The following is a 27,863-nucleotide window of genomic DNA, read 5'->3' on the forward strand; positions in this document are numbered from 1 at the left end:
GGCACTGGGGACATTCGGTTCGAACAGGCAAGGAAGTAACCAACTTTCTGTGTTTCTTGCGAAGAATAAATGATAGGCAAAACACGTGGCACAGCAATTTTGTCCCAAGACGGCACGAATCAAAGCTTCTGGGGTCGTTTCTTCTCTAAGAGAGCTCGGTAGTGGATACGTTCTGACACCTAAGCCACAAAAGCGCTCCTAAGACCCTTACCCCAAGGGGCGGTCCGGAGGGAAGGACCCGGGGTTGGCTCCGCCCCAGCTAGGGGCGTCCGGCGCGCCTGATCGTCTCGGCCCTCGGTGTTTTCCACCCTCGACCCAACCTGTATCCAGAACAGCGGCCGCGTGCACTCGTAGCTCCCTAGTGCCCAGGACGCGGCGCCTGCGAGGGTTCAGGACCGACGTGGAGTGAGGCACAGCCAGGGACAGCCCGGGCCCCGTGCGCCGCGCCCACGCGAGGTCCCCGCCGGCGCCACCGCCCGCTCGCCGTCCCCCCGGCCCCGCCCCCCGAGCGCCGAGATCTGTCGGCAGCAGGGGTCGGTAGGTCTGCAGGTATTTATCGGCCTGTTTGCTACCATGCCGCTGTACGAGGGCCTGGGAAGCGGCGGGGAGAAAACGGCGGTCGTGATAGATCTGGGAGAGGCTTTTACCAAGTGAGTGACTGCGTCCGGAAGGGAGGGCGGGTAGCCGAGCCCCAGGCCCAGCCCGGGTCCTCATCGCAGTCTCTGGGGCGGCTGTTTAGGCCTCCACTTCGCCCCCGGGAGCTCCGCAAATGCCGGCCCCTGTTACCTGCACCGTGGGCGATGCAAATCCCGGGGATCCGTTCGGCGGTCTGGTTCTGATTCCTAGAGAGGCCCAAGAGGCTTCGAGAGAATGGCCTTCACTGCCGCCCCTGTCGTCACCCCCAAACTGAGCGGACCCTTTGGGGTCACCTATGCAGGGGATGACAGCGATGACTTAGGCCGCGCTTATCCTAATTTTATCTCCTTAGAAAGGTGGTAGCCGAACTGTAATGCTTGATGACGGCCTTCATTATTAAACATTTATTGAACGGAGATGCTGTTGGTGCTGGAAATTCAAATGTATCTTGCTTCCCAAGAGTGGGACGTCGAATTAGGAAGACTGAATACGTAACGATCCGAAACCCTGTGGACATTAGAGATCCTCTGTTGCCCACCTCCCCCCCCCCCCCGCCCCCACAGCTTTTAGATTACGAAATTTACCATATTTTAAAAGGCAACTTGTAAACACTAGATTAGTGATTCTCATCCTTTTGGATGACATAAATCCTATTGATGACCGAAAGAAAGCCAAAAATACACAAACCTTAAAATACTTGCACACAATTTCAGGGCTTGGTGGACCATCGCAGTGGTCTGTGGACTCCAGATTTAGAACCCTTGCACTGGGCTCAAGAAAAAAGGAAAGTGACAGCCAGAATTGCATATATATAATGGAAACTGTTTGAAAAAATGTTGTATATCCCTGAATAGTGCCTGACATACAGTGTGTGTTTAATAACTATTTGTTGAACAAGTGGTCAGAAGAGCCTGTTTAAGAAATTGGAGGAAAGTCCCTGGCGGTCCAGTGGTTAGTTCTTGGTGCTTTCACTGCCAAGGGCCTGGGTTGAATCTCTGGTTGGGAAACTAAGATCCCATAAGCTACCAAGCATGGCCAAAAAAACCCGAAAAGAATTGGACATCAGGTGCTCCATAATTGGATAAACATAGTTCTTGGTTCATGATATTCTCTTACTGTTCTATGCAAGATCTTCCCACATATGCATTGTTAAATTTATTTTAAAGGTTTGTTTTAATAGCATAGTAAGTACCTTGAGGCTGACACCCAAAGATAATTACTTTAGGTATATTGAGGAAATGAGAAGTGGAATGCTAGTATATAGGAGGATGGTTATTGACAAAGACAACAGGAAAGTGATGAGATGGGTTTATGCATCCAGCCAGTGGGTTACATCCTGGAGTTTGAGGAGCACTGAAACAGGTAAACCTGGGGGTGTAGCTAAAAGAAGATGGAGAAAGCTATTTGGGAATAGGAGGAGATGAGTACTGAAAACCAGACAGGACAAAAAGAGATAATATTGAGACTGAACTTACATGGTAATCGTTTTTAACAGCATTTTTAGCAAAGTTTTGTTTTATGGGAAAACGGAAATGGAAATACTTAAATAATCAAGAAAGGAAAATATTTTTTTTTAAAAAAGGATGAAATATTTTATGCAATTTAAAAAATGATGGCAGTGAAAACTAATAGTTTGGGCAGAAGCTTATTTTATGAATTCATGTTATATGAACAGTGTGATTATAATTATGTCAGATATGCATAGTTTTAAAAATAGACCAAAGGAAACTTCAGTATGGAAACTAAATAATATTAGAATGATGGAATTATGAGTAACATGAACTATAGGAATGAAATCAGAAACTGGAGTACAGACTCATGGCTGTAGAGATGTGTTACCTAAAATTCAAATAAAATTAAAAGCTGAATAGTTAATGCTACCGTAAAATAATACACTGGTTTATTTCACTAGTACTAATTCAAAGTGATTTTATTTTTTTTACCTTTAGTTTACTTATGAATGGGCTTCCCTGATAGCTCAGTTGGTAAAGAATCTGCCTGCAATGCAGGAGGCCCCCGGTTCGATTCCTCTCTGGGGAAGGTCCGCTGGAGAAGGGATAGGCTACCTGCTCCAGTATTCTAGGTCTTCCCGTGTGGCTCAACTGGTAAAGAATCCATCTGCAATACAGGAGACCTGCGTTTGACCCCTGAGTTGGGAAAGTCCCCTGGAGAAGGGAAAAGCTACCCACTCCAGTATTCTGGCCAAGAGAATTCCATGGACATCCATGGGGTTGCAAAGAGTAGGACACGACAATAGGTGATATTAACTTTTCCTTAGTTTTTTTTCCCCTTTGAATACATCAGAGATGTTTCTAGATGTTTTTGTGACCACTGCTTTGAAAAAAATACACAAAACCTTGTTTCTGTGACAAATATATAGAAAGAATGTTATAACAGTTGAATGTATATCAATTTTCTATTTTATTTGCAGATGTGGATTTGCTGGAGAAACTGGTCCAAGATGTATAATTCCCAGTGTGATAAAAAAAGCTGGCATGCCTAAGGTATTTTTTTTAAACAAATTAGCAAAATAAATGCTGTTCTGTATAATATTTTTAAATATGACTTTAAGTAAGATTGATTAGAACAGTGCTAAATGCATAGCTTAGAGTATAACCCAAGAAAACTTTTTTGATTATTTAGGTTTAATTTTGCATATCGCAAAATTTACCTACTTTAAGCATGCAGTTCAGTGATTTTTGGTAAATATATCAAGTTATGCAGCCATTACCACAGTTCAGTTTTAGAACATTTTTATCATTCTAATAAGATTTCTAATGCCTGTTTATAGTTGATCATCACTTCTACCCCACCATGGATGTTGTTTCTGTCTCTACAGATTTGCTTTTTCTATACAACTTGGATATAAATGTAATTCTATAACATTCAGAGAAAGTTTTTAAACTTAGTAAAATAATTGCATGAGCCTTGTAATGTAATTATAGAATCATTTTATTCTTACCCTGTTCAAAAATATGAGCCAGATTCTCATTTCTTTATCTGTAATTCAAAGGACCTGTGAAAAACACATTTTTTAAAAGAAACTTTCTTGCCGGAGTTAATTTTGCAGATTAGGAATTGTGGAACAATAGAAAGAATAATTTTGCATGCCATAAAATTTGCTTGTTAAAATCGAATACAGATATTTTCTACCGTAACTCACTATTTGCATTCCTGAAAAACCTCTCCTTGATTGCAAACAAAGACAGGTTTTGGGAAAAATTGGGTTGGAGCAGATAACTTAAAACCCATGTAACTTTGTAATCTGAGCCCTAGCAAAAACAAAAATTAATACCTCAGGAAAAAATTGGAATAACTTTAAGATACAACTGAGCTGAAGGCTCTCTTGGGGATATTTAAAGTAAAATGAATAGTTGAAACTGTTGGTTGCTGGGTACTGAGACACTGAAGGTACAGAAGTGAGCTCTGAGCCGCTTGAGCTATTGTTCAGGTGGGACCAGAAAGAAATGCAGCCCAGTAAAAGGTCTTGAAAGGCTTCACTCTGGTATGGTAGCCCCTGGTACACTGGATCATTTAAACTTTTTAAAAATAAATCTGCAAGAATGCCCATTTCTGTGACCACTGAGTTGATGACTTCCTTTACCTTGATGAAGGTTATAACTCTCCTATTATCATTTCAGCTCCTCTTGCCTAATATGAACTGTACAACCTTCCTTATTATATAGACATTATTCCCTTATTTAACAAATATGAGCATATTTGTTTTCATAAAAGTGCAAGTTGTAGCAGGATGCAGTGAATGGAGCCCTGGTGATGTATTAGTGGTGACTTAGCAGCAGCAGCAGCAGTAGCCTGGTTTGGTAGTGTTTGCTTTAGTGGTAATGGTGCATGTTTTTATTTTACCACACATATTTATGAGCTGATTTACTTTGGGACTGTCCCTATATCAACTAAAAGAGACTGTCAAGTGAAGTGCTACTACAAGAGGACAAATGTAAAAAAAAAAAAAAAGAGGACAAATGTCAGTGTTTTGGGACTAATTTAACAGAAACTGAACCAAGTCTGGAGTATTTGATGAAGCCTTTGATGCTTTTTAGTTGATGGTGCTTTTTGCTGATGATGCCAAAATAATGTCAGATGAAAAATGTAATGAGCACTGGTCTTTACTCACTGTGTGTACAGTCTTATTCTGTAAACCAAAATGTTTTGTCATCTTGGACATGCCGGTTCTTAAAGATTTCTAATTTAAGTGATTAATCTATTTTTAATATTTACATCTATTCTAAATACAAATTGCTTTTGATTTGTTATCAGAAAATCCATTTGTAAAGTAAATAAACATGTTTAATTTGAGATTTTATTACTGTAAATTAATAAATCATTTTAATTTTTTATAGCCTATCAGAGTTGTACAATATAACATCAATACAGAAGAACTATATTCCTACCTAAAGGAATTCATCCATATACTATATTTCAGGTAAAATGCAATTGTGTTTTCCTTGCCCCCCTTCCCCCAGCTTTTCCTAGTGCCCATAATAGTGATATTTGGTCATATTATTTCTAATGTGAAAGAAAAGGTTAATTTCCAACTGCCATTTTAACTTTTTCATATTCAATCTTTTCAAAAGCATGTTTGAAGACTAGAAAACTGGCAAGCATAAGGAAATACTATGTCCATTAGTAAAGGGGATTGGATAATTTAATTACTGTATTAATACATCCATATCGTGAAACACTGTATTGTCAAAAAAGTTTTATATCCATATGTACTGATACAGAAATGTCTTAGATATTCTGTTAATTAAAATCTTATAGAACAGCATCTATGGGATGAATATTTCTGTTAAAATATATAAATATAAATACACAGTAATGATGGAGAAGGAAATGGCAACCCACTCCAGTATTCTTGCCTCGGAAATCCCGTGGATAGAAGATCCTGGAGGGCTACAGACCATGGAGTTGCGAGGGTTGGACACGACTTAGCAACTAAATGACAACAACACACAATAATGAAAATATACAAACTGCTGTTAGTAATAGTTTCTGGTTAGAAGAGGTATAAGGTATTTTTGTACTTTCCAAGTTATAAACTTCTATAATATTTGGAGTCTTGTGAGTGTATACTACTTTTGTAGCTTAAAAAAAGAACACATCCTTTTAATTACTCAAGTTAATATTCATAATAGGGTTTAGTTTTTGTTTTCTGAGATAAATGAATTAATATATGTAAATTTCCTGACACAGTATGTGGCATATAATAAGAGATCAAAAATGTTGTCTTTCTGTGGCATATATATTGATATATATATACAAGGAATACTTCTCAGCCATAAAAAAGAATGAAATTTTGCTATTTGTAGCAACATGGATGGATTTGAACTGCATAATGCCAAGTGAGGGCTTCCCTGGTGGCTCAGACAGTAAAGAATCTGCCTGCAATGCAGGAAACCTGGGTTTGATCCTTGAGTCAAGAAGATCCCCTGGAGAAAGGAATGGCTGCCCACTGCAGTATTCTTGCTTGGAGAATTCCATGGACGGAGGAGCCTGGGGGGCTCCGGTGCTTGGGGTCACATAGAGTTGGACATGACTGAGTGACTAACAAATGCAAAGTGAAGTAAGTCAGATAGAAAGACAAATGTTGTATGTTATCACTTCTTTGTGGAATCTAAAAAATACAACAAACCAGTGAATATAACTGGAGAAGGAAATGGGAACCCACTCCAGTGTTCTTGCCTGGAGAATCCCAGGAACGGGGGAGCCTGGTGGGCTGCCATCTATGGGGTCGCACAGAGTCGGACATGACTCAAGCGACTTAGCAGCAGCAGCAGCAGCAGTGAATATAACAAAAAAGAAGCAGACTGACAGACACAGAGAACAAACTAAAGGTTATTAGTGGGGCAGCATAGGGGTAGGGGAGTTGGAGGCACAAACTTTTGGGTGTATGATAGGCTCAAGGCTATACTGTACAACATAGGGAATATAGCCAATATTTTGTAATAATTGCAAATGGAAAATAACCTTTAAAAATTGAATAAAGAAATTTATAACATGAAATAGTGATAAACGTTGTCTTTCGTGGATCATAAAATGAAGATATCTTTTTGTTATAAAGTTTCTTAAGTGAAGTTGGTACAGTTTCTTTAACCTTAACAAATTGCATTATTTAAAAAAATACAAACTTTTAAAATTGTTAAAAACTATCATTTTTCAGGCATCTATTGGTGAATCCCAGAGACCGCAGAGTTGTGGTTATCGAGTCTGTATTATGTCCTTCCCACTTCAGAGAGACACTCACTCGTGTTCTTTTCAAGTATTTTGAGGTACCTGTTTTTTATGTTGTTTTTAGTAGGTACTCAAAGCTTAAACTAAAAGGTCCTCATTTTTTTTCCTTCGTTGAAAAGAGGAATTGGATGACAAAATAAACTGACCATCTGTTTTCTTTGTATGGTTATTTCATGCATAATTAGCATTTTATCTAATACGTAGATAATTGGATAATTGAAGGTTCCTATTTATTGCTCTTTCTTTTATTTTACTACAGGTTTTAAGTTTTGGGTTTGTTTGTTTTTTTCTCCTGAAATGAAAACTTATTTGGTGAAGTTTATGATATTTTTCTTCCAGGTCTCTCTAGTTTTCATTTTTTAGGTATGCTGACTGTTCTAAATTTTCCAGCTCTTTCATTTTCATTTCATAGGCTTTAAATTCCTAGTAAATGAAGTATTCAAATAATGTCTCCCATAGAGTAAGTGGACAATGCCAGGAATGACTCTTAGATCTTGATATTAGTGATATTATTCATAACTATCATTTTATATGAGTTAAGTAAGATTATTTTAAAGACCAAAATTATGACATAAGATGATTACATTTCATAGTAGGCCAAAATCTTTATTGTTTAACATTTTAAAAATCTTTGCCTTGCAAATTTAAAGTTTTTTTAGCAAGAGTGTATAAAATGTGTACAATATATAAGAAACTGAGCACATAAAAATGTAATTTTCATACATTCTACCGAATACAAAATATATCAAAAATCACAATTTATTTATGAGATAAGGGCAGTTAATTTTTCTAAGTTATAATTTAGTAGGACAGATACAGAGAAACAGGTTACATACCCTCCTATACTTAACTGTACATACCCTATACATACCCTATACCCTATACATACCCTCCTATACTTAAATCAGGAATTTGGTTTGCAGTAGAGAGAATGCAAAACATAGTAAGAAGTTACTTCAGCTCTTATCTAAATAAAATAGATGATTTTCTGTATTTTTACTGGGACTTAGCATTTGAGTTTTGTTTGTTAGTGTTCTTATCTAGTATATTACCAGAATACCTGCTGTACTTAGGCAAGGGAAATTTATCCATTATTTTGTTTGCTATTTGGTTATGATGGACTTCCATATTTTGATTGAATTTGGCAGGATTTTCACTGAAAAGTGTCACTTAGAACTAAGGATTTTTGTAGTTCTTCACTTTGTTTTTAACTACTATATTATAACATTTAAAAAATATAATTCATATTATAAACTTTGTGAGTAAGGACAGTCAAGAATTCTTTTTCTCTGTTTCTATTTCAACCATTTTATAGCACTAAATAAAGATACTGTAATACACAAAAATATTCTTTGAGTTCTATAAGTTGTTTCATTTTGAAATGACACTTATAAAGCATTTCTATTAACTCAGTTCTTTCTCTTTTGGAAGAAAAACTGAAAACGATAAAGGGATGGTCCAGAAACATACATTCAAAGAAAATGCTAAATTTAAAAAATAAAGAGATATCTTTACCATCATTTGAGTTGTGTTTATATTAGTGTTCTTATCTGGTATAGATAGAAACAGAGAAATAGGATGGGGAACACATGTACACCCATGGCTGATTTATGTCAGTGTGTGGCAAAAACCACTACAGTATTGTAAAATAATTAGCCTCCAACTGAAATAAATAAATAAATTAAAAAAAAAAGAAATCAAGAAAAAAAAATTACTAAAATTAAATCAATTAGTGCTTCACACAACCCGTTCACACAACCCGTGTGCACAGGCTGAGCAAAAAAAAAAAATGGTAAAAACATCTCTTTATTTTTTAAATTTAGCATTTTCTTTGAATGTGTGTTTCTGGACCATCTCTTTATTATTTTAGGTTTTTCTTCCAAAAGAGAAAGAACTGAGTTAATAGAAAAGTTTTATAATTGTCATTTCAAAATGAAACAACTTGTAGAACTTAAAGAATGTTTTTGTGTATTACAGTATATTTTGATTATGTGTGAATTCAAGTAAATCAGTTAATTCTTTATTAGGTGCTATAAACTGGTTGAGTAAGTATCATAATTATGAATTTTTTCAAATATATTTGAAATGTAAAGGAAACACCTTCAACTACTGACTTTCATTCTGGTTTTGTTGTTTTCTAGGTTCCGTCTGTCTTGCTTGCTCCAAGTCATCTAATGGCTCTTCTTACACTTGGGATAAACTCTGCCATGGTCCTAGATTGTGGATATAGGGAGAGCCTGGTGTTACCTGTATCTTTTTTAGTAAACCAGCTAATTTTGCAGTTTTTACTCTAGTTTGAAATAGTTAGGGTTATTACAAATTGTTTTTGTTGTATCAAGCTATTTTGGATTATCATGTACAAATATGATATATGTGGGAAAAATTCACAGAATTTTGAGATTTAGATGTACTTTCTGTAGAAATTTTCATTATGGCTTGATCCCAGTATATACTCCAGAGATCAGACCTAGGATCAAAGAAGTTGGATAGGATAGTCAAGTTTTAAGATAAGTCATATGAAGAGTAATTGGAAACAAATGAGAAAGTTAAATCAAGAAAAATTAAAACTTAATTACAACATGAGATCTGCATTCAAAAAACTGAAGGGCTCACTGTCGAAAAGTAAATTCCTTTTTTTCCCCTCAATTTCCTGAGGCTATCATGGGGACAGTATGGCATAGGGTTTGTGAGTTTGGGGTTTGGAATCAAATACATAAGTTTAAGTCTCAGCTAAGCTTTCTAGTTGTATGATGTTGGGCAGGTAGCTTACTCTCCCCTTGGCCCAGGTTTCCTCATCTGTGAATTGGGAATTAAAATAATTGCACCTCATAGGGGTATTGTGTGACTAGAGTGAGATAATATGTGTATTTAGTACAGAACCTGGCACATAACTTGTGCAGTAAGTGCTGTAGTTTTTGTATCATATGCCATAGAGAAGAACTCCCTAGTAATTTCAGCTGTTACAAAATGAAATTACTGACTATAAACTGGTCCATTCTCAGTCATTAAATGAATTTAAGTATAGGTATAAATATTTCTTACAAGCGTTAGAGTAGATATTTGCTACATTTGAAAAGGAATTTGAAGTGCGTAAGTGCGAAACTCTTGGAATTTTGAGATCTATATGTGTGTTTGTTAGAAGAAATAATCATGGGAAGGAAATCAAGGATCATTAGCTGCTCAGGAACTGAATTAGGCAATAGCTTTTTAAAATAGAAAGTATTTCGTGTGTAAGTCTCATAACAAAAAGTATTATTATATAAATGAGAAGCTGAAAGTTGAGATAGGTGGCTGACCCAAGTTAATAGAAGTGTACAGCAAGATACAAACCCATGTTAGTTTTCAAAGCCAGTGTTCCTACCCATAGACTTTTTGCTTTTCATAAATAATGTACTTTATAAAACATCAGGAAAAACAACATGTAAAATAAGGTAGCAAATCCATAGTACAATATCGTTCACTGTTCTCTCAGCTCTAATAGAAATACAGTGTGAGACATGTAATTTAAAATTTTTCTAAGAGCTACAAAGTTTACAAATACAAATGAAGGAGATGAAATTAGTAGTGTATTTAGTCCAATATTTAAAATATTATCATTTAAATATATAATTAACATAATTATAATGGAATATTTTACAGTTTTTTTTTTTTTTACTGTTTTCTAAATTTGTTGTGGAATTTCTTCTTATAGTGTATCTTAGTTCAGACCAGCCATATTTGGACAGTGGCTACTTTTTTGGACACCCAGGCTCTAACAGATGAGTTCTCTGTGTGTGGTGTTTACCATGTATTTGTATGTATATGTTTAGCTATTTTCTTTGGAGAAGAAAAAAAGACTGATTTTTCTGTAACTCCTTAAAGAATTTAGCCGGCCAAGCTGATATAGAATAGTAGTGCAGAGGTGAGGGAAACACATTTTTACCTCCTCAAATAGTAATATCCTTGACTACCTTATAGATATATGAAGGAATCCCAGTACTAAATTGTTGGGGAGCACTCCCCTTAGGAGGAAAAGCTCTTCACAAGTAAGTTTCCTGGCATTTAGCACATTGCTTCACCTATACCAAAAAAGCAGATGTTAAAGAAATAAAAAACAAACAAAAAGTAACAACAACAAAAAAAAGATGCTACTTTTTTGACAGTGATTAATAGAAGACTTGTAATGTGGACATTCATTGTTATTTATTCCATTCTTTACTTCTCTGGCGGCTCAGACGGTAAAAGCATCTGCCTACAAAGCGGGAGACCTGGGTTCGATCCCTGGGTCAGGAAGATCCCCTGGAGAAGGAAATGGCAACCCACTCCAGTACTCGTGCCTGGAAAATCCCATGGATGGAAGAGCCTGGTAGGCTACAGACCATGGGGTTGCAAAGAATTGGACACGACTGAGCGACTTCACTTTATTAACCTTGAGTATGTTCATCTTTTAAGGGTAAAACCACTGTTATTTAAAGCATCATGTTCTGTTATGAAGTAAAAGTATTAAATAGGAAAAGGATATCAATTGCAATATTTTAATTACAGTAACTTTTTTTTCTTCTTCAGGGAGTTGGAAACTCAACTGTTGGAACAATGTACTGTTGACACAGGTGCTGCTAAAGAACAGAGCCTTCCCTCTGTGATGGGTAAAATCATTTTAATCTATTTAAGAGTGGTTTACATTCAACTCATTTTCCCCCCCCACACTGCATACTTACTCTCATTTTCTCACATCACTCTGATGTCCTGGCTCCAATTACAAGGTCATTATTGAGCTGTTGTTAATCACCAGATCTAGTAGTTAAATTTTAATCATTCTTTCCAGAACTTTTAACATCATGGATTATCATATACTCTCTTTTTTAAAAAAAATTTTATTGAAGTATAGTTGATTTACAATGTTATATTAATTTCTGCTGTGTAGCAAAGTGACTCAGTTATACATATATATATATATATATATATCTTTTTTCATATGGTTTATCACAAGATATTGAATATAGTTAACCCTAACCCTAACCCACTCCAGTACTTTTGCCTGGAAAATCCCATGGACGGAGGACCCTAGTGGGCCGCAGTCCATGGGGTCGCTAAGAGTCGGTCACGACTGAGCGACTTCACTTTCACTTTTCACTTTCATGCATTGGAGAAGGAAATGGCAAGCCACTCCAGTGTTCTTGCCTGGAGAATCCCAGGGACGGGAGAGCCTGGTGGGCTGCCGTCTATGGGGCACAGAGTCGGACACGACTGAAGCGACTTAGCAGCAGCAGCAGTACCATACAGTAGGACCTTGTTATTTATCCATTTTGTATGTACTAGTTTGCATCTGGATCGTCATATACTCCTGATACTACTTTCCTTAGCTTTCAGGACTTTTCTTCCTTTGTGGTTTTCTTTTAGTTCTCCAACTATTCCTTCCTAGTTTGCTCTCCTCTTTCTTTCCCTGCTGATATTCTTCTAGGGATCTATTTTTTGTTCCTTTTTTTCTCCTACTGGCTTTTTAAACGTGATCTCATGTGTTCCCATAACTTCAGCTACATCTATATGCTGTTGATTCTTAACTGTATCACTGAGCCTGGCCCTTCTTCTAAACTTCATGTTTTCAGCTCATTTTAGATAGAAACTACATATGCCTCTAGGCATCTCAAACTTAAGGCTTCTAAAAGTAAACACATTATCTCTTCCCCTAAATTCATTCTAACAAATCATTGTTGGATTATTTCTTTCTGAGCTCACATTTTAGAAAACTAGTGTATCAATCCTTTGAATTCTTCCTCAGAAATCTGTTTTTTGTCTTGTTTTTTTTTTTTTCTGTCCTCCATAACACGGAACATTTGAAAACAAAGACATTGTAAACTAGGTCCTCATTGCTTCTTTCTTGGAGCCTACTCTTTGGACCCATTTAGTCTATTTCATACTCTTGCCAGGAATAACTTTCACAGAATTAATTTGATTACATTATTCTTTTGCTTGAGAATTTTTGCTGGTCCCCACAGGTTAAAATCCAAATTATTGGTTTGATACACATGTTTCTTTACAATCCAACTTTATTCTACCCTTTAACTTTAACTTAGCTTTAGCTTTAACTACTAAACTCAACCCTTTGCACCTTATTTCAGCTGTAGTAAATTTCTTACCTCTTCCAGGCTATATTCCTGGCACCGTTGTTCTTCCATAACCCCATGCCTTCATTTATACTGTTTCTTTACCTGGAATGTTTTTCTTTACCTATTTGAGTTTTTTATCTATCTCCTTGACAGAAAGGTCATTTAAATTATGAAGCCTTCCTCATTTCCCTAAGCAGAATAAATTATTCCCCTCTCTGTTATACCCTCAGCAGTATCAATTATAGTACATTTTAACTTTTTCTGTCAGTAGACTTTGAGAATCCCTGTCTTGTTTATTTTTCAAGCGCCTGGACGTTGAATAAATGTTGGAAAGAGAAGGGCAGGTTGTTAGGACTTTTATCCTTACATGTATTGTTTCCTGTTGTCTTTAGATAGTTAAGATAATAGCATTCTTTATTCTGTAGATCAGTTTATTATTCATCCATTCCAGATAAACTTTGTTACCTTTTTAGTGTAGTTTAATGTAGCATCCCAAGATTTTTTTCTTTTTGGTTCATGGCATGTGGGATCTTAGTTCCCCAACCAAGGACATGAACCCATCCCCCTGCAGTGAAAGCACAGAGTCTTAACCACTGGATACCAGGGAAGTCCCCCAAGATATTTTAAATAAAAGTCTTCATTAAAATTGACCTTAATATTTCCTTAAAATTCTGAACTGTGTGTTCTTAGACACTTTCTCTTTTTTTAAAAATCTTTAATTGAAGGATATTTGCTTTACAGTGCTGTCTTGGTTTCTGCCATACATCAACATGAATCAGCCATAAATATACATATTTCCCCTCTCTGTTGAACCCTTCTCCTACCCCCATCCCACCCCTCCCCTCTAGGTTGTCACAGCACCAGGTTTGAGCTCCCTGTGTCATACAGCACATTCCCACTGGCTGTCTGTTTTACATTTGGTGATGTGTATTTATCATTGCTGCTTCTCAGTTTGCCCCACCTTCTCCTTCCACTCCTGCATCTACAAGTCTGTTCTTTATGTCTGCCTCTCCGTTGCTGCCATGCAAATAAGTTCATCAGTACCCTTTTTCTAGATTCCATATGTATACACATTGATATGTGGTATTTTTCTCCTTTTGACTTACTTCACTCTGTGTAACAGGCTCTAGGTTCATCTAGCTCTCTAGAACTGACTCAAATTCATTCTTTTTTATGGCTGAGCAATATTTCGTTGTATATATGTACCACAACTTCTTTATCCACTCATCTGTTGATGGACATCTAGGTTGGACACCCTTTTCTTAACCAACTGTCTTGAAGTCTGATTCTAATCTTTCCTTCTAATATGCCCCCAAATCTTGACTCTGTCATCGTAAGCCATATATTCCCCATAGTTGAGGAATTAAATCATATCACTGTTTGCTGAAGGATTCACTTAGAAGGGAGGCTCCCCTGATGGCTCAGACAGTAAAGAATCTGCCGGCAATGTAGAAGACTCAGGTTTCATTCTGGGTCAGGAAGCTCCCCTGGAGAAGGGAGTGGCTATCCATTCTAGTATTCTAACCTGGAGAATCATGGACAGAGGAGCCTGGCGGGCTAAAGGCCATGGGATCGCAGAGAGTTAGACAAAACCGTGTGACTAACACTTTTACTTTCCACTTAGGGTCAGAAATGCAAATATATTTTAAATATCTCTTATCATGGTTCTGACAAAGATTAGATCTAAGTCCTACATATACTTGGGTATCCTTAAGTGACCTCTTTATTTAGTATTTAGAACCTTGTTCAAAAAAGAATGAATATACTAACTTAAAACTTACAAAGACTAAATACATTAATTTAAAAAGTATAGTTGAAAAGTAAATTATATGTAAAATATTATACTTATTATTCTAAATTAGCTGAAATTTAAATATGACTTTTCAAAGCCAGAGCCAATGAATGCCTGATTTGCAGTGTTTAAATGGCTGTGATTAAACCGCTAAGATTGAGAAGCTCCTTCCCAAAGCCAGCATCTACTCCTAACTAAAATAAGCCTTTTATTTTCAAGCTTGCCTTCCATGTTGCCTAGAGAAAACTTTCTCACATTACCAAATGTCTTTGGCACATGTTGGAGTTCATTTGAATTTTCCTAGAGAGAGTTTAGCACATGTGAAATGTTACAGTTTTTAGCACTTATTCTTAAATTTGTAAATTCTTTATAATCTAGTTACATTTCTCTCATCTATATATAGCCAGGTTTAAATTGATTTGGAAATCTTTATATTCTCCATGGGATAAATTTTAACATTTAACATTCAGATCAGATCAGTTGCCCAGTTGTGTCCGACTCTTTGCGACCCCATGAATCGCAGCACGCCAGGCCTCCCTGTCCATCACCAACTCCCGGAGTTCACTGAGACTCACGTCCATCGAGTCAATGATGCCATCCAGCCATCTCATCCTCCGTCGTCCCCTTCTCCTCCTGCCCCCAATCCCTCCCAGCATCAGAGTCTTTTCCAATGAGTCAACTCTTCACATGAGGCAACCAAAGTACTGGAGTTTCAGCTTCAGCATCATTCCTTCCAAAGAAATCCCAGGGCTGATCTCCTTAGGAGTCTTCAAACTTTTTGATCACACACTGGCCTCACCAGTAAAAAAAATTTTGAATATATACCTGCAATACATACTTATATTTATACTAATTTATAAAGTTTATGTATATCATTATTACTGTATTATGAAACACACAAGAATTTGGAAAGGACCAATAAAGGACCAATGTAATACCTTTATTATAATAAAGGTAAAATAATAATTCCAAATTCATATTTACTAATGGTAAATTTTTTTGCTCCCTCTTAAAAAATTTGTGATTAAATAGTTTATTAATTTTTAAAGATTATGGCTTAACATCTTAAAGATGTGGTTTTTAATTTTAATTCTTTCAGTAACAGACAAGATATGTAGCTCCAGATGGAAGAAGTGCATGATTACCCTTACTAAATCATGGTTCCTTTTATAGCTATAAATTTCTGTCTTCCTTGACATAAATAATTTGTTCTTACAAATTAATGAGACTGTTTTTACATATTTAACAATGGATTAAAAATTCTGAGTTTCAAAGATTCTAAATTTTTGAGTCTGACTTGGAAAACTCGATTTATTGGCAATAAAATTACATAACAATGATAACATATCCAAACATTATCTTTTAAAATCTTTCTAAAAATTTGAAGAAATCTATATAATAGGTACTTTCTCACTCATTTTTTTAAAAATCACGTTTACCTTGAAGAAAAAAATTGTCTATGCATGATTCTTTTTACAAATATGCATAATGTTAGTATGTCACTCACTGACAGTCATTCATTATCATAGGAAAGATAAGCCAACTTGAAACTTCCCTTTTTGTAAAAGAAAAGTACGTAGCTCATTTTTAAGCTTTACTATTTCTTATAAGTACTTTAACACAAGATAACCAGCAAATCTTTTTATGGTAAAAAAGATTTCCTTGGTCAGTTCCTATCCAATGCCATTTATTCTGCTATATTTTTCAGGTCTTTTTTTTTTTTTTTATCAAATTTATGAGTATTAGTCACATTCTTTAGTACTTTGTGTGCATCTGGCTTCAACTTCTGTGCTTTGGCTTGACTTTGAATGCTGACATTTCCTCCCTTTTTAGGGAGGAACCTGATTTTTCTATTTGTCTTTTAAAAAAAATTATAGTACTTTTTAATAGTTTGCTGAAATGGAAAATGGAAATGTGAGTGCAATTTAATAGACTGTTTCTGCTTATTAAAGTTCTATAGTTGTAAATAAAATTTCTGTTTTAGGTTCAATTCCAGAAGGTATCTTGGAGGACATTAAAGGTAAACTAAGTTCCTATTTTTTTTCCTTTCATCATTATATATTCATTTGGAGGGCATGTTTCTAAGTATTTATACAGATACAAAATGTATTAAATTTATAATGCAGTAACCTAAAACTACTTAACATATATCCTATGGAATAATGTATATAAAATTTTGGTTTTTCTTCAGATTTGTGGAAGCTTTTGGCATTATTTATTTTTTTTAATTTGGCCACACCACCAGCTTGTGGGATCTTAGTTCCCTGACCAGGGATGGAACCCAGGCCCTCGGCAGTGAGTGCACAGTTCTAAGCACTAGACTTCCTGAGAATTCCCTTTTGGTATTACTTTTAATGTACTAGTAAAGAAACTTCTCAGTGATAGAGATACAGAGTTACTAGGGAATTAGTAGTTTTCACAGTATGAATTAACAATTATACTGCTTATGGAAACTACTGATTTTATGTTTAGCTTTTTTTTTTTCTTTAGTATTTTAAATGCATTTTTATAATGTTAAAAAAATCATTTTACTGACTTCAGAAATTCTACAGTTGGGTAAATATATTAGATTCACTTTAATAAGATACATTATTAATATTCCTCCTTTGCTAGAGTATATTTTTATGATAATGTTTAAATTGAGTTTTCTGGTATCTTGATTCACTGAAAGGAAATCAGTTAAACTATAGCGTTCTTCATTATTAAGTGTCATGTAAAATTAATACTCTAGAATGTTTAATAGAGAATTAGACAATAATGAATTTTAAAATTAAATGGGACCTGGAGATATTCTGGTACAGCTGGGTCCCTGAGATATTAAATGATTTGTTCATTGTCACACAATAGGTAAGGTGAGAGCCAGGGCTGCAAAATAGATCTTGTTCTTCATTATATTGCTTACTTATGTGGCATAATTATCTAAAACCTCTTCAGTTACTATAAAACTTCAGTCATTTCTTCATTATTTTTGCAGAAGCTCAAATAATAGAGGAAATATCTCAAGTGAAATGAATAGTTTCTCTTCCATTCTTCCAGTCCTATTCTCCATAATGTAACAGTTGATAACTTCTTGGAATATTTCTTTCCATATAGCCTCCAACTTGTGAAAAGAAGTTTACATTAGCCAGGCAAACATCAGATTGGCAAAAATTTGAAAGATAGACATTTAGTGTTGGTGAGATTGGGAAAATTAATATATTGCTATTAATAAGAATTGAAAACTAACCTTTTTGGAAGGCACTCTGGCATATTTATAAAAATGGAAAGATATGCATCCTCTGCAAGAGGGAATGCGGAATGAAATTTGATGCCTTCATCATAAGGATTACCATATGGCTTTTTTTTATTTATTGGGTACCCCAGGTGGGACCCATATAACTTTTAAAAAGGAGGAGATAGATGTATTGATTTGGAAGGGTATCAATAATATATGAAGGGAAAAAGCATGTTGCTGGAAAATATGTGTAGTAGGAACCCATTTATATTAAAAACAAATATGCAATATGTACACTTAACTCTCACAAACTTCCTATGTTACTTATGTAATACCTAAGTTTTTTCAATTAGTTTAAAATCCTTAAGTGTAATTTATCTGTTCTCGGGTTTTTAATTCAATGAATTTAGTTTCCTTAAAGAACACCTTCATATGCTAAGTATGTAAGATGTTGAGCATCTGAGTATTCACATTTCTTAAATAGTTAATGAGGACTTAAAGTTGTAACTTGAGCACCAGCTTACTGTAAGTCAAAGTATAGTTGACTTACAGTATCTCAGGGAATAGCAAACTGATTCAGTTATATATATTCTTTCTCTTTTCTTTTTTTTTTTTTGCCACACCATGAGGTATGTGAGATCTTAGTTTCCCGACCAGGGATCAAACCTGTGCCTCCTGCATTGGGAGCAGAGTTTTAACCACTAGATTGCCAGGGAAGTCCCAGTTATGCATCTTCTTTTTCAGAATCTTTTCCATTATAGGTTATTACAAGATATTGAATATAGTCCCCTGTGCTATACAGTAGGTTCTTGGCATATTTTAGATTCTTAACAAGTATATTTTGAATTAGTAAATGTAAAGAATTTTGTATAATATAATGTTATGTCAACATGTTTTGTAAGTAACCAAATCATTAGATTTCTCGCTCTCAATGTCAGTTTTGTCCCTTCTTGAAAAAATTTTTTATTTCTTACCTATTTATGAAAATAATTTGAAGCCACTTATTATAAAAGGTACTTTGCAGCAGAAATAATATTTAAAAGAATAAATGTTCAAAGTGAAAAAAAGGTGATGTAGTGTGCAAAGAGGGAGAAAAAACCATAAACTAAAGAGTGTTACTGTAGCTAAGGCCAAAATTTAGCTTTGTGTTCTGACCAACCAAGATTTTTTTTAATGTGGCTTTGTGGCAGGAAAATGTCTTATGATTCTGTAGTGAATGAAAGCTTTTTAGATGTGAATAAATTGTAAGCTAACTAAAGACAGAGTTAGTTTATAAAATCGGAAAGAACAGATGATTAACATGTTTACTTGAATAGAATTGTTTTAACTGGAACATTGACTCAATCACAAACCGTAATGATGTCTCCTTTTCTTTTAAGTGCGCACTTGCTTTGTTAGTGATCTGAAGCGTGGACTAAATATCCAGGCAGCAAAATTTAATATTGATGGGAATACTGAGGTAAGCTGAAAAAGAAATGTATATCCTTTTTGCAGGTTGTATTTTGTTTACTTATGCCTGTGATATTTATATTTCAGCGTCCCTCACCACCCCCAAATGTTGACTACCCATTAGATGGAGAGAAGATTTTACATGTCCTTGGATCAATCAGGTTAGACCTTAATTTTTACAAGCAAAATAATGAACTAAAATAAATTTTTGGCCTTAATATTTTTGAAGCCTTTAGTATTATTAATTTACTAAGTATGTGTTTTTCATTAAGCTTCATCATTCATCACTGGGGCTTCCCTGGTAGCTCAGATGGTAAAGCATTTGCCTGCAATGCAGGAGACCCAGGTTCAATTCCTGGATCAGGAAGATCCCCTGGAGAAAGAAATGGCAACTCACTCCATTATTCTTGTCTGGAAAATCCCATGGACAGAGGAGCCTGGCCAGCTACAATCAATGGGGTCGCAAAAGAGTTGGACACAACTGAGTGACTAACACACTTTATCATTATTTTTATTATTCAACTTTTTAAAAGTTAAAAAAAATTTTTTTTCTGTTCTTCAGAGTAATTCAGAATTAGCCATTCTTTGAGTTGGAGGATAAAGTATGATACTTTAAAACAGGATTCATCAAACTTTAAAAAAAAATTTTATTTATTTCTGACAGTGCTGAGTCTTCGTTGCTGTGTGGGCTTTTCTCTAGTTGCAGCGTGTGAGGGCTACTCTCTAGTTGCAGTGTACTCACTGTGGTAGCTTCTCTTGCTGCAGAGTACAAGTTCGAGGGCGCGTGGACGTCAGTAGTTGTGATACACAGGCTTGGCGTTTGTGGCTCCCAAGCTCTAGTGCACACTCTCAGTAGTTGTGGTGCATCTGCTTAGCTGCTCTGCAGCATATGGGATCTTCCTGCACCAGGGATCGAACTGGTGTCTCCTACATTGGCAGGCAAGTTCTTTACCACTGAGCCACCAGGAAAGTCCTCAGACTTTTTCTATAAAGGACCAAATGCTAAATACCTTAGGCTTTGTGGGCCATATGGTCTCTTTTGCAACTACTTTGCTCTACAGTTGGAGTGCAAAATCAGCTGTGTATGTGTGTGTGTGTGTGTGTGTGTGTGTGTGTGTGTTTTCAGTCACGTCCAATTCTGTGCGACCCTACGGACTGTAGCCCACTTGGCTCCTCCTAATGACTTTCCAGGCAAGAATACTGGAGTGGGTTGCCATTTCCTCCTCCAGGAGATCTAGGGAGTATGTAAATGAGTAAGCATGACTTGGATTCCAGTAAAACTTTAACAAAAACATACAGTGACTGGTTTTAGAAAAGGCAGAGGAACCAGAGATCCAATTGCCAACATCCGCTGGATCATGGAAAAAGCAAGAGCGTTCCAGAAAAACATCTATTTCTGCTTTATTGACTATGCCAAAGCCTTTGACTGTGTGGATCACAATAAACTGTGGAAAATTCTGAAAGAGATGGGAATACCAGACCACCTGACCTGCCTCTTGAGAAACCTGTATGCAGGTCAGGAAGCAACAGGTAGAACTGGACATGGAAAACAGACTGGTTCCAAATCGGGAAAGGAGTACATCAAGGCTGTATATTGTCACCCTGCTTATTTAACTTCTATGCAGAGTACATCATGAGAAACGCTGGGCTGGAGGAAGCACAAGCTGGAATCAAGATTGCCGGGAGAAATATCAATAACCTCAGATATGCAGATGACACCACCCTAATGGCCGAAAGGGAAGAAGAACTAAAAGAGCCTCTTGATGAAAGTGAAAGAGGAGAGTGAAAAAGTTGGCTTAAAGCTCAACATTAAAAAAACTAAGATCATGGAATCTGGTCCCATCACTTCATGGGAAATAGATGGGGAAACAGTGGAAACAGTGTCAGACTTTATTTTTGGGGGCTCCAAAATCACTGCAGATGGTGATTGCAGCCATGAAATTAAAAGACACTTACTCCTTGGAAGGAAAGTTATGACCAACCTAGACAGCATATTCAAAAGCAGAGATATTACTTTGCTAACAAAGGTCCGTCTAGTCAAGGCTATGGTTTTCCCAGTGGTCATGTATGGATGTGAGAGTTGGACTGTGAAGAAAGCTGAGCGCCGAAGAATTGATGCTTTTGAACTGTGATGTTGGAGAAGACTCTTGAGAGTCCCATGGACTGCAAGGAGGTCCAACCAGTCCACCCTAAAGGAGATCAGTCCTGGGTGTTCATTGGAAGGAATGATGCTAAAGCTGAAACTCCAATACTTAGGCCACCTCATGTGAAGAGCTGACTCATGGGAAAAGACCCTGATGCTGGGAGGGACTGGGGGCAGGAGGAGAAGGGGACGACAGAGGATGAGATGGCTGGATGGCATCACTGACTCTATGGACATGAGTTTGGCTAAATTCCAGGATTTGGTGATGGACAGGGAGGCCTGGCGTGTTGCGATTCATGGGGTTGCTAAGAGTCGGACACGACTGAGCGACTGAATTGACTGACTGACAGTGACTGGTTTTGACTTACAGGCCATAGTTTGCTGATTCCTGTTTTAAAATACTGTCTAGTTAGAAAGAATTCATTCTTCCAAAGGTACTAAATCTTTAGGACCAGTTAGTAATTCACCTTTTTATTATTTATTTTTCAATCTGATGATGCAGTGTAAGTTGCCAAGAACTTACATAATCATGCTGGTAACAATGTAATTTTTGTTCATACCCAAGCTATATGAAATTTGTATTATAAAAGTTTCATCTGTAAAATATTAGATCAGAAGATGCACAGAAAAGAATTACAGAAATATGGAAGATCCTGTTAAGATTTTGAGATAATTAGCATAGAGTTTGAGATTCAAAAAGGATTTACATAAACATACAGATGTTAAATATAGTAGATTGGGGGAAAAAAAGTGAGAATGTAATACTCTTTGATAGTAACTTTTTATCATTTTACCTCTTATTTAAATTATTTTCACTAATTTACTGTTTTAAAATTTCTCCTGTTTACTGGAGCCCAGAATAAGAAATGAAGAAAATGAGTGTTTATTTTCTACCCTACTGTTTCATTGCTTAAGTGTGTGCATGCTCAGTCACCCATTTGTGTCCAACTTTTTGTGACCCCATGGACTGTAGCCCACTAGGCTCCTCTGTCTGTGAAATTTCCCAGGCAAGAATACTGGAGTGGGTTGTTATTTCCTTCTCCAGGGCATCTTCCTGACCCAGGGAGAGAACTTGTGTCTCTGCATTGGCATGTGAATTCTTTACTACTGAGCCACTTGGCAGCCCTCATTTCTTAAATACTACTTGTAAAATTATGTCTTTTCAATATCACATTAACTGACAAAAATTTGGAAAAAGAAAACTGATGGTTCGTAAGTATTCAGCTCAGCTGGCAGAAGCAACAGTGTGCAGGCCTAGAGGCAGGTGGCTAACCATGAGTGACTGAGTGTTCAGCACGCTTAGGCCTCAGTATCCTGTACTCATAAGATGGGCAGTAGGCAAGTATGTTGAATATCAGGAAGAGAATTTTATGTTTTGAAAAAGATTCAAGAAAACTTTAGTATGCATAGTGTGGTTCAAATTTTATTTTAACAGTATATGTATATTTATATATATAGTTTTGTATTGCATTGGTTAGGGTTCAGTTTGATTACCAGATATCCAAACCTGAAAATACTGGCTTCAACATGATAGAATTTGTCTTTCACTTAAAAGAAGTTCAGAAGTAGATCGTCCAAAGTTGGTATAAAAATTGCCACCAGGGACCCAAGTTTCCTTCCACTCATCATCTTTGGGGGCATAGCCCTTGTTCTTGGGTTCCAGGGTGGTTGCTGGAGTTAGCTACTACATGTGTTTTCCAAGCATGCAGTCCTAGGAAGGGAAAGAGAAAAGTGCCTTCTCTCCTTGTAAAGGAGACTTTCTACCAGTCCCAACTACCACTTTTGCCTCCATCTCATTGTCTGGTGCTTAGCTACATTCTGCTGCAAGAGAGGCTGTTAAATATAGTATTTCAACTGGGGAGGGGTTTGTATCCAGCTTAAAATGGAGTTTTATCTTTTTTTTAATTTTCAAATAATTATAGATTCACAGGAAGTTGGCAAAGGTAATATAGATAGGTCCTATGTAACTCCTTAAAGTTTCTCCCAATGGTTACATCTTAGATAACCATAATACAATATTAAAACCAGTAAATCTGCATTGGTACAATGTGTATATATTGTTCTGTGATTTTATCACGTGTAGGTTTCTCATTCACCACCACCACAATCAAGGTAGAGAAATATTACATCACAACAAAGATTTTCCTTGTGCTACCAAAAACAGAGTTCTTTTAATTTGAGAATGAACAATGAACAGGAAAATGAGTATTTTATTAGGCAACTAATGGCACCCCACTCCAGTACTCTTGCCTGGAAAATCCCATGGACGGAGGAGCCTGGTGGGCTCCAGTCCATGGGGTCGCTGAGGGTCGGACACGACTGAGCGACTTCACTTTGACTTTTCACTTTCATGCATTGGAGAAGGAAATGGCAACCCACTCCAGTGTTCTTGCCTGGAGAATCCCAGGGACGGCGGAGCCTGATGGGCTGCTGTCATGGGGTCGCACAGAGTTGGACACGACTGAAGCGACTTAGCAGCAGCAGCAGCCATCTTTGCCACGTATTGTTTTGACCAACAAAGAGATACTTTTGGCCGGGTGGGGTAAGGTTTGTTTTTAAATCTGTTGTATCACTATTGATCTATTTGTTGAATTCCATTAACTTTTACAGACTTTCAGTCCTTTTTGTTATTAGGTTTAAGGTGGACAAAATATATGTAAATCTATACATGTGTGTGTCAGTTGCTCAGTCATGTTCAACTTTTTGCCACCCCATGGACTATGTTGCCTTCCAGGTTCCTCTGTCCATGGGATTCTCCAGGCAAGAATACTGGTGTAGGTTGCCATTCCCTTCTCCAGGAGCTGTTCCGAACCCAGGGATTGAACTGGGGTCTCCTGCATTGCAGGTAGACTCTACTGTTTGAGCCCCTAGGGAAGCCCCCAAAATCTATACATAGTGATAGTTATAGCTAGTATTTAGGGCATACCTTGTATGTGCCAGGCGCTGTTCTGTTAAGTCATTGAATCTTTATTGCAACACCTGTGAGGCAAGTACTGTTATTCTTCTCATTTACAAATGCAGACACCTTGTGTCCTAATCACTACTCTACATTCACATAGTACTGGTACTTAAAAATATATCTGTAGACCTATTGTACTGTGTTGTGTTCTGTGATGCCAACAAAACACTGTTCTTAATCTCATTAGAGATTCTGTTGTGGAGATCCTTTTTGAGCAAGATAATGAAGAGAAATCAGTTGCCACTTTAATATTGGATTCCCTTATGCAGGTATTTTTATTTTGTAAATGGTTTCTTTTTATGACTACAGTCCTTTATAAAGAATTTTTTAAAATCTGTATTTTTAATTTTAGCCATTGGTTACATTTTTTATCTTTTATGTGAAGTTTCACTGAGTTTTACTTTAGACTGAGATATGGTACCGACAGCATTTCAAACCCAGGGTAGTTTGTGCTGTAGATGTATCATGCATTCTTTTCCATGATAACAATACCAGATTTTTATTATGTACTGAGTAGTTTCTTCACATGCACGTTTGTGTAGTATTAAGGTTTTCATTCCACAGGGTATATATGTCTCTTTTTATGTAATGACTGTGGAGCCATAGAACTCCTGTAAAATACTTTGGGAGATATTATCTACTTCTCCCACTCTACCTGGGGACTTTTTTGAAAATCATAACATCAGTGAAGGACTTTAACATTCCTGATGCTTAGAGAGAACTCTTGTGGAAACAGTTTTTCCAAGAATTTTATCTTACCTCTTGACAGCTAACTCTGGATATCATGGCAATAGTACCTTCGAAAAATTAGGTTTCCACAAAAAGTAATTTCTTATTATGTTCTTTGCTCAACTCAGACATTCTACCCTGAAAATGAGAATACTCCCATATTACTACTATATGCCCTCTGGAATTTAAAATTCTACACTATTAGCTTTTAAATCTTTAAGGATTTATTTAAGTACATGGTAATGTTATCATGGTGGTATGTTTGTCACATGAAAAAATCCCTTGTTAAAGAATGCTTGCTGTGACCCTTTTTTGTGATAAAAATGATCACCTAATAATCTGTATATTTTCCTAAATTCAGTCAGGCATTATTTATACAGTTAAAGTTAATTCTTTTTTTTTTCTCTTCTTTCTATTAACAGTGCCCAATAGACACCAGGAAGCAGCTAGCAGAGAATTTGGTAGTCATAGGTGGCACGTCTATGTTGCCAGGTTTCCTTCACAGACTACTTGCAGAAATAAGGTATTTGGTAGAAAAACCAAAATATAAAAAAACGCTTGCCACCAAGACATTCCGAATTCATACTCCACCTGCAAAGGCTAATTGTGTAGCATGGCTGGGAGGTAAGATTTTTTTTTTTTTAATTTTGTTTGTTCTGGCCTTATCTTGCAGCTTGCAGAATCTTACTTGCCTGACCAGGAATTGAACCCAGACCCCCAGAAGTGGAAGTGAAGAGTCCTAACCACTAGACCACCAGGGAATTCCCAAGAATTTCATTTTTTAAAATAATGATTATATAGTAAATGGTTCCTGAATGACATTACTAATGGTTATAGATGATTCATTATTAGAAATTGCCTACTTAGTTAATAGAACAATTAATCAATTTTCTTTGACCATTTACTTTTCCTTACATTATTGATTTTCAGAATTATGTGTCTATTTTCTCTTAGCATTTGCACTTTGATTTTTTTAAAATGAACTTCTCTCCATTAAAGTCATCCCACGTATAGAGTTTTGGCTAAGAAAACTAAGATTATTATTTATTTTGTGTACAGAGTTGAAAATATTTCCACCGTACTCTACCTGTATTTAAACATAGTAACACAGTAATTTTCACTATAATCTAGTTTAGGCCATTTAAGTTATTTTCAACACAAGAGTTATGGCTTACCCGGTTTTTCAAAATATAGGATATAGAACAGCTTAACTGGAATTAATCTGAAGACTGTGAATATGCTTTACTGAATTTTACCCATTCTCTCTTGTCATATAATGAAGTGGATATATGTGTACATAAAATTTTCCAGTAAAAGTTTTCATATCAGCTATAAATTTTTTATTTTTTTTACCACACAGGAGCTATTTTTGGAGCACTTCAAGACATACTTGGGAGCCGTTCAGTCTCAAAGGATTATTATAACCAGACAGGCCGTATACCTGATTGGTGTTCTCTTAATAATCCACCTTTAGAAATGATGTTCGATGTTGGGAAGAATCAGCCTCCTCTGATGAAGAGAGCATTTTCCACTGAGAAATGAAAGTTTGATTAAAATTCAGCTTTGCTTCAAGTATCTCATCAATTAGAAGCAAATTGTACAAAGTATATAGAATGCTGTTAGAGACGACTTTAGTAGAAGTGAAAGCATTTCTGTAATTATTTGTCACATTAATATTTAATCATTTTGACTGGTTTCTCTTATATAATGGTAGAATGGTAGCTGATGCTTATGAAATTAGTTGTATTTATATCAATAAAATATACTAAAGCGGTTTCATTTTGGAGATTTGTTACATAGTTAAGTTTTCAAAAAGAGGAAAAGCATCTCTCCATAATTCACATAATCTGTCTTGGGCATCAGAGACTTGATTAATTTCATTATTTTCATCAATTATTTCATATAAAGAATAATGTTACCATTTCTAGTTATTTCAGATATTTACATGGGTCTGTGTCTGAAGATCCTTTTGTTTTGATGTTTGTGTCCAGGTTATAATAATGCTACTTTTGGACTGATAATTTTGGGTAGTAAGTTAAGCATTTGGTAAGCAAAATGTGGAAATGTTCACTTTCTTAACTTCATAGTTTATGAATTTCTAAGGAAAAGATATTTTAATGCAAAGATACTCATGCATTTTTATGCAGCTGCTGTTTAAACATGTCTTCATAATGTCTTTAATCTTTTGTGTTTTTTATTTTCTAAAAGCAGTGTTCTTTGTAATATGTACTCAGTCATTGTTTAATTTTTATTTTTGTTTTTCTTCCTTTGTTTTTAATGAACTACCTCTTACTAGAATGTTGCTGGTTTCATTCTAAGTACCTGTGAAGATAGGAAATATATATGTATTTTCATAGTCCTGAAGACTGAGTAAGAATTTATACATTTTTTAGACTATATGTCCCAAGTCTGTTTTTACTCATAGTTTGATCATTTTGTTTCTCCTTTTTCTATAGTCTGCCTAGTTTTGCTATGTGCTCTGTATATGAAGATACTAACACCAAGTAACACTTGAAAGAGTTGGTTCCTGGCATTAAGAATAGGAAAGGATTCATTTTTATCTTTGTGTGTGTGTTACTTTTTAAAATACATCTAGGTTTACTTTG

General features: G+C 36.0%; 1 protein-coding gene across 1 annotated transcript; it reads left to right on the top strand.

The window, feature by feature from the left end:
* The first annotated feature begins 471 nt into the window (after positions 1–471).
* ACTR10 (actin related protein 10 homolog) lies at positions 472–27,863 on the top strand. The gene is made up of 13 exons (XM_027554203.1): positions 472–650; positions 3,068–3,140; positions 4,995–5,077; positions 6,815–6,923; positions 9,027–9,134; positions 10,843–10,910; positions 11,431–11,510; positions 16,748–16,783; positions 19,357–19,436; positions 19,514–19,587; positions 24,716–24,797; positions 25,680–25,881; positions 26,618–27,863. The coding sequence occupies exons 1-13, from the start codon at positions 574–576 to the stop codon at positions 26,797–26,799; spliced, it is 1,254 nt and encodes a 417-aa protein (XP_027410004.1). The 5' UTR covers positions 472–573; the 3' UTR covers positions 26,800–27,863.

This window comes from Bos indicus x Bos taurus, chromosome 10 (assembly GCF_003369695.1).
Source record: "Bos indicus x Bos taurus breed Angus x Brahman F1 hybrid chromosome 10, Bos_hybrid_MaternalHap_v2.0, whole genome shotgun sequence".
NCBI classification, from domain to species: domain Eukaryota; kingdom Metazoa; phylum Chordata; class Mammalia; order Artiodactyla; family Bovidae; genus Bos; species Bos indicus x Bos taurus.